Raw genomic sequence first — 17,905 nt, forward strand, 5'->3', positions numbered from 1 at the left:
TACACAGTGCATTGAGGTAGTACAAGGTAAAACAACAACAGAATGCAGAATAAAATGTAACAGCTACAGAGAAAGGGCTGCTCCACTTTGCAGGCAACACTTGGGTATCAAGGCTTAGCTTGGCCAAGTGTATGGATAGGCAGGCACTGCTGCTGGTGAGTTTGTGCAGCAGGGTGGATTTGGGAGTTTCTCCCACATCCCAAATCGGCAATAACCTTTCTTTAAAAAAAACATGTAATACAGTTGAAAATGAACCCAAGTTCTTCATGAGAACTATTTGTGTTTTACGATATTCTCACCGTTCAGCTGTATTCATGCAATTAACTGGAATGTATTTTCTATTGTACTGTTCTTAAAAATTGAAGCAATAATTGTTTCCAAGTATTACCAACATACATAATTTCAAGAAACGTTGGCATTAAGAGAAGACAATTAGGAGAACAAGAGGCCTGCATGGTGGCATAAATGTTAGTGCTGCTGCTTCCTCACAACTCCAGGGACTTGGATTCAATCCTGCATGGAATTTGCATGTTTCCTCCATGACCAATTTCCACTGCTGGTAGGTATATTGGCTACTGTAAATTACTTGTTTGTGTAGGTTAATGGCAAAAAAAATCAAAGGAGAGTTGATGGGCATGTCTCAGAATAAGTTGCAGGAGTACAGGGAATTAAGGAGAGGTAATGGGATCAGTGGGACTGTTCCATTGACAGCTGGCATGGACCTGATTTCTTCCTTCCATGTAAGCTAGAGAGATACAGCATAGAAACAGGCCCTTTGGCCCACTGAGTCTGTGCTGGTCATCAACCACCCATTTACACTCATCCTACATCAATCCCATATTTTCTTCTTCCAACATTCTCATCAGCTACACACAAGGGGCAAGTTACGGTAACCAATTAACCTATCAACCTGCACATCCTTGGGACATGGGAGGAAACCAGAGCACCTGGAGGAATCCCATATGGTCACAGGGAGAATGTGCAAAATTCACAGACCTTGGGATTGAATCTGGGTCTCTGGCACTGTGAGGCAGTGACTCTGCTAGCTGTGCCACTGTACTACTTCTTTTTACACACACACACAGACTGATATCTGGAATAGTAGCCAGAGGAGGTGGTGGATGAAATTACTATATTTAAGAGGCACTTAAATAGGCAAGCCATAGAAGGATCCAGTCCTAATGAGAGCAAGTGGGATTAGTGCAGATGGGCAAAAAGATGGCCATGGACGTGGTGGGCCAAAGGATCCAATTCTGGGCTGTACAACTCTATCGTCCTTTCTGATTTTTGAACTACTGCTTTCATAAAAAGTTTAAATGAAAGGAAAATGTACTTTAACATTATATGGGGCATCCACTTCAAAGATGCTTATTTGAACCTACCTCCTGTGAAAATCAGCAAAACTTTAATAGCAAATACTTAACCTGGGATGACATGAAAAATAGCTACTTGGGATATTACAATAGGAAGTCACATAACCAAGCCTAGTCCTTTTCTTACATAAATTTTCTGAAAGCTTTGCTACATCAGAACCTTCAAATCAGTTATAAAGAATGTGAAGCAGATGGCTAAATTATTATAAACAATAACCAAAATTAATTGCATGATATACCTGCAACCCTATTTATTAACTACAGTAAAACTCCAATAATCCACTATCCAATTGTTCAGAAATCCTGATGATGCTGCACTATTTGCATGCTCCCTTGAGGCATATTGGGACCCAGTTCCTGCACTCACTTGAAGCACACCAGCTTTGTGGAAAATCTATACTATGTAACACCTAAAAAAGAATCAAAAGTGTGTTCAAGTATTAAATGGAATAACATCCAATAGTCTGGAAAATCTGCCAGTCAGGCATCATACCAAGTGTGCCACATTAAGTTTTACTGTATTCTCTGTTGCAACAATGATGCAGGAAGTCAATATAGTATTTTTCAGTGTTCAGTTTGATTTAATCTGTCTAAGGGAAACTCAATTTTCCTGGGAGTGTGCAACTCTGACACTGCTTCATCTCAAAGTCTATAGTTCTTAGGTTTAACAGCTAAAGACTTCTGTAGTGTACATATCAATCATTTTACAGGTTCTTAGATTCAGAAAGAATCACAACCTAATTTAGAAGCTTACATAAAAACAAAAACATCTCAGGATAAAAGCAGCAAATCAGGAATAATCAGAGACGGCGCCATGGAAATATATTCCCTATAGATATGTATACATACAGCGCCACACATCTTAGCTTTGCGGAAGCAAATTTATTAAAATATGATCTGAGAAAATTCTTCCATTTGATTTTTCATAAACAAATACATTGTCTGTCTTGTTGAAAATGAAAGAAAATGTACGCCTTTTTAGAAAATGTAAACTTTCATCTTTATTGCACATAGAGCATGACCTCCAGTTACACCATACTAATTAAAAGCAACAAAATGTCAAAAGCAACAAAACTCAAAGACAATGGAATTTGTTAATTCTTTTATTTTACACGATTCAAATCATAAACAGGAACAATATTTGAACTGTTGATGCCACCAAACAATGCATTCCGTTGCAACAACTTGTTTGGGCATCGAGTTAGATAATCTCACATGAAATGTTAAAGGAATGACTTTTATAAGATATATTTTTATTAAAATATAAACCTTTAAGCTAGTTTAAACACTTACCAGTTTTTCTATCAAGCACAGGTACCAATGTTAGCAATAGTTTCTTAAATAACAATTCAATCACAACAGGTTATTCACATTTTTACAGCATTTAAATTGTTTATTAAATTTATATGCACTTGTTAATCTGTGTATGGATATACCAACAGCATTGCTGAAAAGACAACACAATTCAAACAAATGACACTCACATTTTACATTAATTACCAAATGTAACAAAACTTCCATTGGATAAGTATACAAATCGAACCAAATAAAATCTGGAATATAAAACAATGTGACAAAGCATCATCATTCAAAAAGGCTTGGAATAATCAAGCCAAAATTATAACCACCTCTTTATTCAAAGTCCTCAAGTTCTACTTAAAGTGCTCAGTGATGTCTACTGGCACATTAAAGGACATTTATATAATTACAAATAATAAATTAATGATGGAATACTGGACTTGATTTGGTGAGAAACACTAGAGAATGGTGTAGAAGAAACTGGGAATAATTACTAATGTGAAGATCTTGTTGAACTCCTGACCATTTTACACATAGTTGAGGACTAAAATCCACAGCCATTATATTAAATCTAACAATGCTGCCCTCTGTCCAATGTTAAACCGATAAAGTGGAGGGTTCTTACTGACATACCATTTTCTCATTGAAATCTATTTCGTGACTGAATACGTAAAATGCATTTTACTACACGAGATACCAGAAATTTTGCAGGCATTTGAGATCACAGTATATAATTGTAAATATATAGTTTAGCCTAATTTTCATTAATGTGATTGAATAACTCAAATTCCATTTTGAAGAACATTTTTTTAACATGGACTGAAAATTAGTGGCTTTAATTATAATGTAGCTGCCTAATTCAGCTTGCTACTATAATCAGTTAATTGTGGCATACCACCTAGGAATGTTTCATTTTTGATCCCATGCCTTTGTGGATTTACATCCTCAATAAAATTCCATTCAGTTGATTTAAGTGCCCCGTTGCCCATATCCTAATTTGCACAAAATCCTCTATACTCAGCATCCCTCTGATCATTTATATGAATGGAATTTTAATGTGGTAAGGTATCAAGTCAAAATTCCCATCCATTTAAGTTCAAATCTATCCATGCCCTTGTTTTTCCTCCACTTAAAAAAAACTCCTATTGTCCTAAAAAAAACTCAAGGAATTGTGTTCCTCCACCTCTAAATTTTTGTGCATCCTGAATATCCTTTGTTGCTAGCCATGCCTTCAACTATCTAGGCTCCCAGGTGTGGGATTCCTTCTCTAAACCTCTCAGTTTCTCCATCTCCTCTGTTCTTAAAACCCATCTCTTCCCTACACCTTATTATCTGACTTTGTGTCAAATGATAGCTTGGAGTGCTTTTATGAAACTCTGTGGAACATTTTGCTTCATTAAAAAGCTGTTATAGGAAGCAAGCTGTTGTTTTCGGTGATTTCAACCAGCATGATTTAGTGGCATTAAAATTGGGCTAACTGCTCTCAAGCTGGTCAAATTACTATGATAACTGTCAAGCTATCATTGTGGAACAAAATTACAGATTGAAATTCTTCAGTCCACTTTTATTCAAGAGTAATGCACCTAGTCACACTTCTTTGCCCTCTCCCCAAAACCCTGCAAATGTTTTCTTTCAAGCATTTATTTACTCCCATTTTGAATTGTATCTACCTCTAGTTCTACCAGATCTTAACCACTCACTGAAGACAAAAGTTTTTCATATCATTTTTGGTTCTTTTGCCAATTACCTTCATTCTATAAGCTCTGATTTTTGAATCTACCACCAATGGGAACACCTTCTTCTCTATGTACTCTGCCCAATATTAGAGTTAGCAACAAACACAAGTGACTATTGGAACAGGGCTAAAGGATTGGCATTAGGCAGGCAGAATTATTTAATGTTTTCCTTAAAAACCGTCCTCACTCAATGCAGTAGCACGACAAGGCAGCAATATATATTCCACATAAGAAATGTCTCAGAAATACTAATGAAACACCAGTTATAATCACTTTTCAGTGGCACTGACTGAAGGAGACACTACAGTTAATACAACTGGAGAACTTCCTACTATTCTTCAATAGTATTATTGAACATAATTCCTACAAAGCAGACATCATGTCAACAGGAATTCATCTCCAGTACTAAAACACTCTCAGAACACAAATACCAAGCCTAAATTTTGCACTAAACATCTGGTGTGAATGAGCTTTCTACACTCTGATGCAGGCATATGATTGTAAACTCAGCCTAGATGTGACACATTTTCAATTATTCCGTGTTGTCAGTGACACAGCTTTAATAAATCCAATATTCCATCATCAAAATCTCATAGGTTAAGCAACTAAGTTCAGCCATTGTGTATTTATATTTAAAGCAATTGTGTGGATACATTTGAAAAATGGAGTTAATCTGATTTAACAATGTGTATATTGGAAGCCTAAAGATGACTATGACATCCTAATATTTACAATGTATTAGGCACCTCTGGTTATTAATTCTTTAAAACTTAAGACTAAAGTTTATGTTTGTTGAAATTTCATACTGCTAGCCAATATGCACATCAGAAGTAATTGAATTTGATGAGTGTGTAACTGAAGCCCATTATTTACCAATGAGTATTATTACCAATCATTCATTTGTCAATATTAATGTAGAACAAATATTAAAAAATACAACAACAGGCAAATAGACAACACCATTTCAGGTTTATATATGGTAACTGCAAAAGCAGAAGAGAACACTAATGTTTTACAGCTGTTACCATTTTGTGCTAAATACTAACCAAATGTATTAAGAGTCATGCTATTTTAAAATAAGAAACTTATTAGGTGAGCTTAACTTTCAGCCTGAAGGCACAAAAGGTGTGTAACTTTAGTTTCCTTTGGTGGCATGCCTCCTCAATGGAGAAAGTTAAAGGACAATCCATAACTCAATATCAACAGTGCACCGTAACCAATATAATTATGTGTGGCTTACAAAGGAGATCACTTACTTTATGTGATGTTCACTAGTTGAGCTATAATAGAGGCTACCTTCTAAAATACTGTTCCTAATTTGTTGCAATGGAGAAACATACACTTTGAAACTTGTTGCTTTTTGCAAAAGTTCCTAACTGTGTCAAGCATTTCTGCTAGATATGAAATGGATCCCCAACACAACCAGAACACAAGCAGCCACAGACCTCAGAAGTGCAAATATGAAGGACAAAGTTCTCTGTGTTTATTTTGCTCCAGGAGCCAACCTTAACCCAGCTGTTGATTAGCAGAGTCAATTTTTTTTACGGATTTACAATGCTCTCAGTTACCAGAGCAAGAATCAACCAACAGTGGGTGATCTATGCATCTACTGTAGGCTCTTGTAAAATACAAAAAGTGCTTTGAGTATTCCAAATAATAATTCATAGCATTTTAAATTTAATAGTAAAGAATACTGTATGTTATATATAAAGTCATACTCATCTGAAATAGCTATTATCCTTGAAGCAGAATAATAAGCAATCTAATTGCTTCTTTAAATTGTTTATTTTTAAACCACCTTTTGCAATAGAATTCACTAACCTATGTAATATCCAAATTGTGCAATGGAGAGGGAAATTCCTGATATAAATTCCAAAGAAAAGAGTCTACTCATAAAGCCTAAAAAAAAATCAAAATCGACTACAATTTTTTGACAAGTCTCCGCCTTGTCCATCGTGCTTTTGGTACAAGAGCTATGAAGTAAAGAAGTAAAAAAAAGCTGAGAACTAAGATGTAGAAACAATTTATGCTGTTTTCTTGGGAGTATCTGCAATGTTCTGTTTAAGTAATGGGAGAAGTTGTGGAAGAACATATAGGAAATTGCAACTCCTAATGGTGTGAGGGATTTATGGAAGGAATGGTAGACAAAAAAAAATAGTAATAGTTAACAATAGGGCTTTCAGTGCTGAGTAAAAAAAATGCATAGAGGTTGCTGAGAAAGAGAAATATGAACCAACATGACTGCAAAGGATGCAATGCTCGAGGGATGAGCCAATGCTGGTGTACAGGAAATGCCCAAAAGGACAAGAAAGTGTTGGTTCTAAGTACAGCCCAATCATTTAAGCTTGCGGAATGCTTGGAGACTGAGCTGTGATGCAGTTGTTCAGGATGGGGATTTTGTCTATATGACTGATGACATCTAACAGATCAACTTCACGGACTGGATGTTATAAAAAGTGAACACAGCAAGGAACTGTAAAAATTCTAAAAACTAATTAAAAAGCTTTAGTTCATAAACCTCTAATGAACTTATTACTCGAAACTATCAACATGGCCATTCCACAAGTATTGCATATATTGGGTTTATATTGATTTAATCAAGGTTATTGATCTGAGCATTGTCTTGACTTATGTGCCAACATTAAATTAAATATATAAAGATAGCTCGAACATAAGGAACTACTTGAATGGTTTTGTTGCAAGTCAGTCATCCACTGATATTGTTCCCCTACAAAACATGAAGACATGGGCAGGGCTTATTAATACTGGTAGACATAGCAATTTTGGAAAGAAAAACATATTTACTTATTTGCATTCTGCACAATTATTAGAAAATTGAACCTTGGATTTTTACAGATGTTTCTACAGATCTTAACTAGCATACATACGTGGGAAGATTTAGAGGTGTAACTGCTTGGTTTAATTGATTGAGTTCAACTATTTACACCATTTTTGCAATGAAATGCTGCAATTATTGAATAATAAAATACTAATACAAGCTAGATTGTTAGGAAACTGTTTGATGGTGCATTTGAAAGAATTCACTTGTTTCAGCTATGACTGTTGCTATCCACTTTAAAACAAAAACTTTGAATAGGTCTTTAAAAGGCATCTTATTTTAATCTCAGCATTTTTAATGCAAAAAAAAGCATTTTCAGTATATGAAAGAGCATTTAAAATAATTTACATTGTTAACTCATTGTTATTTTAACCTACAGTAGAACACTGATGGAGAACACATCCTGGGACAGAAATATGGAGAGGAGTCAGTTACTTCCATACTCTTAAGTTTTTCTCTCCTCACTCTCAGTTGAACGCAAAACAAAACACGACTCACTTGCACAATAAGCAACACATTGCCTACAATAAGATCACTGTAGTATTTTTAGAGGTAAGAATGATCCTATTGCTGAAATTTACACCTTCCTATTTCTGGGAAGTAGCATCAAATGGTGCTGTACCAATATACTTTGAAGTAGCATGAACCTTGTTCATGCCCACTTGTGAAGACTAAAGAAAATATATTTTTAAAAAGTACACAAAAGGGAAAGACAAATGAATCCCTCGATACATTTAATATTTTCAATACAAACCAACATTCATTTAATATGTACTTAAATTGAATACCAACACTTAATTAAGTGTTAATTCTGTTTGTGTTGACCCCGAGCAAAATGACAAGCAAAATCATATTTGTTTTTACATTTGCATCCACATATATTACACTGAAATGGGTTCTTATAGCCATGACACCCCATGTGAATAGTATAAAGTATATTGTCTGCAAAATACATGTCACAATGTTGACAATGATGAAGAAGCTGGGGATCCTGAACTTGAACTGGAGGAGCAGGGGTGCTAGGCTGGCTGTTCGTCATGCTGGGTGTACTTGTGTGAACACTGTGCTCACTACTGGGACCTGCCACAGGACTGAAGTTCTGCTGATTGTGCGTGGGACATGCATCTGGACTGATAGGGGATGAGCTCTGGGCCACACTGGAAGCTACCGTGGAAACGACTGGTGCTGTAGACTGTGAGATCACATATGGTTTTTCATCCCTGCAGGCTACATCCTCAGGAGATGTTGGAGCTTGATTTTCAGGTGGAAGGCTGGATAATTGGCCTGCTAAGGTAGAAAGCTGATTTAATGGATTATCCAGCATAATATCTTGAGTGTCCCTTGAGATCCCACCAGACTGTACTTTCTGCAAACTCTCACAGGAGTTAGCTGATAAATCATGAGAAAAGTCATTGAGGTAATCTGGCTTCTGTACCACCATGGAAGGAGGACTTAGATTAATCAGAAGTCTTGTCCCATAATTCGGGGAGTTGCTAGATTTTTTCTGTAAAACTCCCAACATTTTCTTATTGGCCAGGCAGGTCCTAGCATTTTTCAAGGGTAGAAGTTTGTGCCTACGTCTACGGTGATGGGACAAATTACTTCGATCACTGCAGCAGAAAGAGCATAGCTCACATTTGTACGGTTTTTCACCTGTATGTGAGCGCATGTGTGCTTCGAGGTGACGCTCATACGCTGAAGCAAACGGGCAAAGGTGACATCTGTGAGGCTTCTCACCTGTATCAGAAAGAATACATCAGCAACCTTGCCATTTTATCTCTCTTTGCATTTTTCCTCCAATAAGTATCTTGTCCTTCAGCTGGAACTTTCACGTTATTGTCAAAACTGCTACTTAGTTGTCAACTGACAAACAGCATGGTTGCAATTTTATAAGATTGAATAGTTACATCTTTCTTTTCTCAGTGTGGAACAGTTTAGATTTGTAGATTTTCTGTGTGTCAATTAAGGAATGATGAAATTCCTCCCACGTGGCTGATGAATGTGTTTCCATTGGACTTATGTCTCTCAACCCTACCAATTAAGGTCTTGAATTTCAGTTAGCTGATAAAATATGATGTAATGAATTATCAGCATTATCTCTAGCATTTTCTGGAGATACTCAGCAGGTCAGGCAGCATCTGTGGAAAGAGAAACAGAGAGCTGATGAAGGATCTCAGACTTGAAGCATTAACTCAGTTTCTCTTTCCACAGATCCTGCCTGACCTGCTGAGTGCCTCCAGCATTTACTGTTTTTTTTGTTTCAGGTTTCCAGCACCTGCAGTTTTTTCCTGATTTCCAACAACAATACTTGAATTTCAGGATGTCCAACACCTATTTTAGACAAAAGTTCATTGGAAGTGTTAAGGAAGAAATGTGTGTCAAACCAAAACATGGAAATAGTAGTTTTGTAAAAGAGTGCCAGCAGGATTTTTTGGGTTTGTACATCACATACAATTTGGTACCAAGATGATCATTAAAAGTACATTTTCACATGTAATTATAAATGAAAGCTGTAGCCATTATCTGCTGGTTTTACAGCATCTAATAATACTCTACCATGGAGGAGCAGTACTGTACTGTGCTGTAGTTGTCTCAGCCAGATGTTACCAATAATACTTTACACTTTAATCCTTACCTGCTTTTTCGTTACTCCTGGCCCATTTCACTTTAAACAGGGAGACTCACCATCGGTACCCCTTTTAAAAAAATCAAACTGTTACAAAGAATTGTGATCAAATGTAACATCCTTTTGCTTTTAGTGTGAAAATTTTGTTTGGAGGAGGGGAATGAACTTCTAGTGAAACAAGAAGCCACTGAGCCAACAGTGTGAAACTGAATAAACAAACATCAACAATTAAAATTACAGAAGGATCACTGATGTAGTTGGAAATAATATATTTGTTGAAGTCAATCTATCTCCCTTACATTGCTAATCATCAATTGATCATAAAATGGCTCCTGTAATGAGGTTATTACTCACTTTTGATCAAAGAAATCCAATGTTAACAAAGTTAACTACAGTTCTATAATATTTTTGAAGGGCGGGGGTCAGATGGTGAGACTCCATTTAAGTTTATGTTAAATAGTTTCACACGCCAGTCTCCTAATAAATACCACATGCTTGAAATGAAACTGGATGGTGATTCACAGTCTAGAGATCTATTTAAGTGCTCAACCTTAATTTCATTTAGGATTTAACTGTTGCAATAAACTTTTCTCTTCATTGAAAAGAGCAACATTTACATCAAAAGCGGCGCTCTCCTTGCATTTTGCAACCTACCATCTTTGTAACAATCTCACAATACTAAAAGGGTCAGCAAATTATTTTAGATTAATAATCCAGAATTATACAAGGGAGGCACAGGGAATTAAAAATCTTTGTAGTTTACCTTGGAATGTATGTTATTTGCTAAATTTTCACTTTATTGTACAGTACTGCTCCTTTAGGTAGATTAAATAGAAACAAATTTAATATTTTCTTCGATTTTAGATAATTTATAAACCAAAGGCATATAGCCATTACCTGTGTGCATTCTGATGTGTTCAGTCAGTCGCGCAGTCCCTTTGCTAGCATAGTTGCAGTAGCGGCACTTCAGTTTTCCATCGTATGTCCTTTCCAGCCCATCGTTGATAAGCCCTGAGCCATCATCCAGTGAAACTTCAACTGAAGCATGATGTATTCCATTCTGATCACTTTCAGACCCCGCTAACAGTAACAAGTCCAGAGAAGTGAGGAAAGATTAAAAACTCTTTGCAATTTGACTTAAAAGGCAGTCGGTATTTGACAATAAACGTTTACGAAGCAACTATCACTCAACCTGGATGGTGAATTTCTATTAAGCATATATTTTTCTACATAAACCATTATGAGCATAAATTGCTACACAAAAGACATTTCTAAAAATACAAGTTTTACATTTTTAGTAAATCTCCCGTGGCGTTCTTCATGGACAGACAAGAAATCTGCTATTTAATTAAGATTATGTTCATGCCAAACAAGTGATAATGCTGATGATTTACAGACACAACTAAAATTTTATTATATAGTATTCTGATATTTTTCCCAGTGAAATGGATTACATTGCGTATTCATAATCTCTTTATCTATATAGTTATGATTTTTAAGGCTGTGAATGCACCACTTTTCCATCCCATTCAATGATATGGGCATTATCGGCAAAGTCAACATGCACTGCCTATTCCCAATTGCTCATTGGAAGGTGTTGGTGAGCCATCTTCATGAAACCCTGCAGTTCTTAAAAAGGTACTCGCACGGTGTTGTTGAGTAGGGAATCCCAAATTTGAGTCAGTGACGATAAAGGAATAGTGATTTGGAGGAAACTTGGACCTAATGACATTTCCATGTGTCTTTAGAGGATAAAGATTGTGTCTGAAAGGTGTGTTTGAAGAAGCTTTGCTGAATTGCTGCAGTATATTTTGCTGATGGTAAGCACTGCAGCAATAATGTACCAATGGCAGAACAGTGAATGTTTAAGGTGATGAAAAGAGGACCAAACAAGAGAGCTGCTTTGTCCTCTGTTGCTGGAGTTGCACTGATCCAAGCGAAAGTAAATTACACCATTACACTCCTGGTTTGTGCCTTGTTGATATTATAAAAGCTTTGAGAAGTTAGGAAGAGTAATTCACTACAGCATACTCTTTCACATTTACATTCCTGCACTGGTAAAAGCAAGCTTTGCAGTCCAGTTCCTGATCCATTACTTTGTAGATTCTGTCTCTAACATACTTTCATGAAATAAGTTCCAGTCCCTTACTACCCTCTGGGTGAAATTAATTCTCAATTCCATACTTCGAATCTGCACCCTGTTAATGATATATCTTTAAACAGAAAAGATGTTTCCTATCCACCATGCCTCAGGCCCCCAACTGTATACGTCTTAATTAAACCTCCCCTCAGCCTTGTCTCTTCCAAAACAGCCCCAACCTAGGTAATCATTCCTGAGAATTACAATTCTCAAGACCACATAGTATCCTCAAATCTCATCTGTTCCCTCTGCAGTACAATCAACCTGGTCACAATGTAGTGATCAGAAGTAACTTATCTGTGGCCCAACCAGCATCTTACAGAATTTTAGTATAAACTCCCATCTCTTATATTCTATGCTTCAAGTATGCATTATGCTTTCCTAAGCATCTTATTCACCAGTCCATCTTCAGGAATCTACATTTAAAAATCACCATGTTTTTCTTCACTGCTTAGTGATCACCAATTTACTGAAATATTCATTGCCTTATTTGCACTCCCCAAATACATTACCTCATCTTTTCCTGACATGAATTCCAATTGCCATTTACTATCCACCTGAACAATCAATTCCTTCCTACAGTTTGTAGATTTACTTCCCACACAAGCATCCAGTTGACTTGATACTGAAAACCTTCTAAGGATGCTCCCCACACCTTAAGTCTATCACATGATGTATATTTCAAAAAGGCAGTAATGAGCCTTGCAGAACACCAATGGAAACAAACTTCAAGTCACAGAAGCATCTGTTTCTTTATTGCCTTTGTTAGCTGGCTATTAAGACAATTTTACAATCCATCTTCTGTCCTTTATTTGGAATCCAAGGGCTTTAACTTTACTCTTCGATTTTCCTTCTGTGAATTTTTTTTAAAAGCCTTGCTAAAATCCTAATGAAGTACATTGATCCTCCTTGTTAACTACTAGGAAAATTTTATCAGGTAACCTTAACAAATCTATGCTGATTGTCTTTGATTAATCTATGCCATTCTAAATGAAGATTAATTCTATCCCTCAGAATTTCTTCCAAAGATTTTCCACACTACTGATGATATATTTGGTCCATCCCCTCCTCCCTTGTTCAAACAATGACTCTTTTGTATAATCTTAAACAAGGCAATGTTTGGAGATAAAAATCTGGTTTTAGGCAACATTGGAGGAAAAAATGCAAGTTGTTTGCACTTGGGGCAGTTCTGACTTTGACTGCAAAGAGCTGGAGATCATGGAATTTGATGACTGCTGATATTTGCAGCATAGTTTATGTCCAATAATCTTGATTACTATTGAACAAGTATGTGTATTTGGCCTGTGCAAAACTTATAGTTAAGATTTGGAGAACTGGTGGACTTTGATGCAAAAAGCAGTGAAATGCAAGAAAGAAAATAGGCTGAATAGCATTAGGTGGGAGGTGGAGGAAATCTCATGTTATCAACACTGGTGTTTTTATCTTTAAGGGATCTTAATAATTATTAGAATTTTATTATACAGTGGCATGCAAAAGTTTGGGCACCCCTGGTCAAAATTTCTGTTACTGTGAATAGCTAAGTGAGTAAAAGATAACCTTATTTCCAAAAGGCATAAAGTTAAAGATGACACCTTTCTTTAATATTTTAAGCAAGATTACCTTTTTATATCCATCTTTTACAGTTTCAAAATAACAAAAAAGGAAAAGGACCCAAAGCAAAAGTTTGGGCACCCTGCATGGTCAGTACTTAGTAACACCCCCTTTGGCAAGTATCACAGCTTGTAAACGCTTACTGTAGCCAGCTAAGAGTCTTTTAATTCTTGTTTGGTGAATCTGCACCCATTCTTCCTTGCAAAAGGCTTCTCGTTCTGTGAGATTCTTGGGCCGTCTTGCATGCACTGCTCTTTTGAGGTCTATCCACAGATTTTTGATGATGTTGAGGTCGGGGGACCGTGAGGGCCATGGCAAAACCTTCAGCTTGTGCTTCTTGAGGTAGTCCATTGTGGATTTTGAGGTGTGTTTAGGATCGTTATCCTGTTGTAGAAGCCATCCTCTTTTCATCTTCAGTTTTTTTTCCACAGACGGCGTGTGTGATGTTTGCTTCCAGAATTTGCTGGTATTTAATTGAATCCATTCTTCCCTCTACCAGTGAATTGTTCCCCGTGCCACTGGCTGCATCACAAGTCCAAAGCATGATCGATCCACCCCCGTGCTTAACAGTTGGAGAGGTGTTCTTTTCATGAAATTCTACACCCTTTTTTCACCAAACATACCTTTGCTCATTGCGGCCAAAAAGTTCTATTTTAACTTCATCAATCCACAGGACTTGTTTCCAAAATGCATCAGGTTTGTTTAGATGTTCATTTGCAAACTTCTGATGCTAAGTTTTGTGGTGAGGACGCAGGAAAGGTTTTCTTCTGATGACTCTTCCATGAAGGTCATATTTGTGCAGGTGTCACTGCATAGTAGAACAGTGCACCACCACTCCAGAGTCTGCTAATTCTTCCTGAAGGTCTTTTGCAGTCAAACGGGGGTTTTGATTTGCCTTTCTAGCAATCCTACAAGCAGTTCTCTCGGAAAGTTTTCTTGGTCTTCCAGACCTCAACTTGACCTCCACCATTCCTGTTAACTGCCATTTCTTAATTACATTACGAACTGAGGAAACAGCTACCTGAAAACGCTTTGCTAACTTCTTATAGCCTTCTCCTGCTTTGTGGGCATCATTGGTTTTAATTTTCAGAGTGCTAGACAGCAGCTTAGAGGAGTCCATGGCTGCTGATTGTTGGGACATGGTTTGAGGAGTCAGGGTATTTATAAAGCTTTGAAATTTGCATCATCTGGCCTTTCCTAACGATGACTGTGAACAAGCCATAGCCCTAACAAGCAAATGAAGGTCTGAGACCTTGGTAAAAGTTATCTGAGAGCTTGAATCTCTTGGGGTCCCCAAACTTTTGCATGGTGCTCCTTTCCTTTTTTCACTCTAAAATTGTCCAAAACAAAAATAATACACTAATCGTGCTTAAAATGTTGAAAAGAATGTTTCATCTTTAACTTTATGACTTTTGGAGATCAGTTCATCTTCTACTCACTTAACTATTCACAGTAACAGAAATTTTGACCAGGGTGCCCAAACTTTTGCATGCCACTGTAGTTCGTCTAATGTTTAATCTTTCCGGATCTGTAAAGGTAATTCATGGCCAATTAAATAGTTTTGAAGTATAGTTACTAATCTATTTAAGGTTACTTTAGATAATTGCATTAGTAATTTGACTGCTTAAATTTTAGCAGCAAAATATAGCTAATAATCAAGTATTTCAAAATTCATTTCATTTTATGGCCAAGCAGTCATCGTTTGTGTATGAAAACATCCTCAGTGGCAAGATGCAGTTCTGCAGTCCAGTGCTAAACTTGGTCAGCTAGCAGTCATAGACAATATGCAACATGGTTTGAGTTTTGCCTCAGCTACAGTCAAATTACGAAATCAAGATAAGAAAATGCAATGTTTCTACCTCCTTTGTTATGACTGTTAAATCTCACAATCTTCATTTTGGCAAGTTAAACAAACAGGCATTGAATAGCTGTCTGATGTATGTAACTAATTAGCACATTAATGTTGGCCTAAATGAACACATGACAATTAGTTGACTTCACAGTTCAATGTTTTATGACAAGTAGATTGAAAATGAGGAAGAAAGGCATCTGTTTCTCTGAAGGCAACACTGTTTTGTTAAGTTCATCTCAAAATAAAAGGTTTACAAACACTTCTAAGCCATCTTTCCTCTAAAGTTTTTCTTTAACATTTGTCCTTCAGCCTTTCATAAAATACTAGAACAGAAGTGGTTAGAAACTACAGAAAAACGGGACACAGAACACTTTCCTTTATTAGCACAGCACAGTATACAAGAGCAGAGAGGTTATTAGAGAACTACATACAACAGTTAGGCCATATCTTGAGTACTGTGTATAGTTCTGACTTGACATTAGAGGAAAGATGTGATTGCACTGCAAAGGATGTTGAGGAGATTTAAGTACATTGCCAGGACTGGAGAATTTTAGCCATGAAGAAAGATTCAATAGGCTGGGGTTATTTCCTTTCAAACAGAAGAGGCAGAGCAGAGATTTAATGGATGTGTAGAAGATCATGAGGGATCTAGATAGAGTAAATAGGAAGAACCTTTCTCGCTTACCAGAGGGATCAATAATCAGGGGCTTTGAATGGTAATTGGTAAAATGACTAGAGCCGTAATGAGGATTTCTTTTCCACCTAGGGTCATCAGGGCCTGGAATTTACTGCCTGAAACAGTTGTGGAGGCAGAAACCTCCGTTGCATTTGAAGTACTCGGATGTGTCCTTGAAGAGCATGGTTATGGAACTGGACAGCTTTTGGGACTGACATGCTATAGAAGGCTGAAAAGCCTCCTGTGTCATGAATCTTTCAAGCTTCTAAGAGTTCCTATTAGGAGTTCCAAGAGCTCTTACCAGTCTGTAAGGATTCTGACTCCTTCTCTACACCAACCGAACCAGATATCATGTTCACATGATGGGTTTGTTGAGTGAGATATTCCTGGAAATCCTTGACAAAATCCACAGAAACTGCTCTTTTTTCATCCATGTTCTTAGTGTTTCAAGAAATTTCTTACTTCCTGAAAGGAAAATGTTATCAGGAGTTATATACATCGCAAGTCACAACAATGAGCTAAAATAAAGTCTGGGTTTTGCAAGAATGGAAATTCATCAAAATCCCATCAGGGCAGAATAACACAGTTGATTTTAGTGAAATATGAATGAAGAGTTTCAAATAATCTGTGCTAAACTGCAGTTCTGTGTTACATACTACTGCAAAAGAAAAGCATAATAAATAAGAGTGGGCCACATCACTATCACTTATCGCTGCTCCAGCATTTAACAAAAGCTATTAAATTTTAACAATATATTCCACAATTGAGCACCCATGAACCTCAAGGTAGAGAACTCCAAAGACTTGGACAACCGATTACTAACATGGCTCTCAAGAGTCAACTCCCAGTTGCATTGAAGAAGTTCATGTTTTTATAACATGGTACACTAGAAAAATATAGCAGATCTGACAGCAGCTAGTTAGTTACTGGCTCCAACTTAATGCATATGAACCAAAGGACATAACTGCTTCACAGAACTATGACCAGATGTTTTATGATGGAGAATTACATCTCTTGGAAAGAAGCGACAATAACCCAAAATTTAACAGAAACTGCAAACATAACAAATGTTTGAGAATCAAGGGAAATCATGAAAGAAGGTGGAGGAGATACAGAATCACCATGATCTTATCGAAAGGCAGAGCAGGACTGACGTTCAAATACCACCTTTTTAATAAGTTTCTTTGATGTTCGGCCAACAAGTTAATATTACAGTTTCACACATGTATCACATTAATATTGGGACGAACATTCAGAGCAACATCACAACATAAATATGTTAACAAATATAGTGTGCTCTATAAGCACGCTTAATATCAATCAACAGGCTTCGTTATGCAAGCTATAATGACAGAACTATTGATTTAAGGCTACGGGCAACCCCCATTCAAGTAATGGAAATTTGCTCTTACAGAATTCACAAATCACTACCCAAAAATTTGAGATATGGAATTAAATCGCTCTCACTGAATTTATGTGAAGAAAAATAAACACAAAAATTAATTTATTTTCAACTCACGTTTTTTGATGCATGCAGATGATACGGCTTCGCGTGACAGAAAATTGCAATACAGACCATTTTCTAGGAATGCAACCCCCACCCCCATAACATGGGGGTCACCTGTACTTGAGCAAGTTAACTGGAACAAGCTGCCAGAGGTGGTGGTAGAGGCAGATACAATTACAATGAATAAAAGGCATTTGGACAAGTACTTAAATAGGAAAGGCAGGCAAATGGGACTAGTGTAGATAT

General features: G+C 36.8%; 1 protein-coding gene across 1 annotated transcript in view; it reads right to left on the bottom strand.

Annotated features, from left to right (window-relative positions):
* Positions 1–2,385: 2,385 nt before the first annotated feature.
* The window catches only part of LOC127576502 (zinc finger protein Pegasus-like), a 29,371-nt gene continuing 13,851 nt past the window's right edge, over positions 2,386–17,905 (bottom strand). Inside the window, exons 2-4 of the mRNA XM_052026982.1 lie at positions 16,454–16,617; positions 10,771–10,953; positions 2,386–8,984 (exon numbers count right to left, since the gene is read on the bottom strand). Of these exons, the coding sequence (XP_051882942.1) occupies positions 8,053–8,984; positions 10,771–10,953; positions 16,454–16,586 (1,248 nt within the window). The 5' untranslated portion in view covers positions 16,587–16,617 and the 3' untranslated portion in view covers positions 2,386–8,052. The remainder of the gene's footprint in view (positions 8,985–10,770; positions 10,954–16,453; positions 16,618–17,905) is intronic.

Source organism: Pristis pectinata, chromosome 12 (genome assembly GCF_009764475.1).
Source record: "Pristis pectinata isolate sPriPec2 chromosome 12, sPriPec2.1.pri, whole genome shotgun sequence".
Classification (NCBI taxonomy): domain Eukaryota; kingdom Metazoa; phylum Chordata; class Chondrichthyes; order Rhinopristiformes; family Pristidae; genus Pristis; species Pristis pectinata.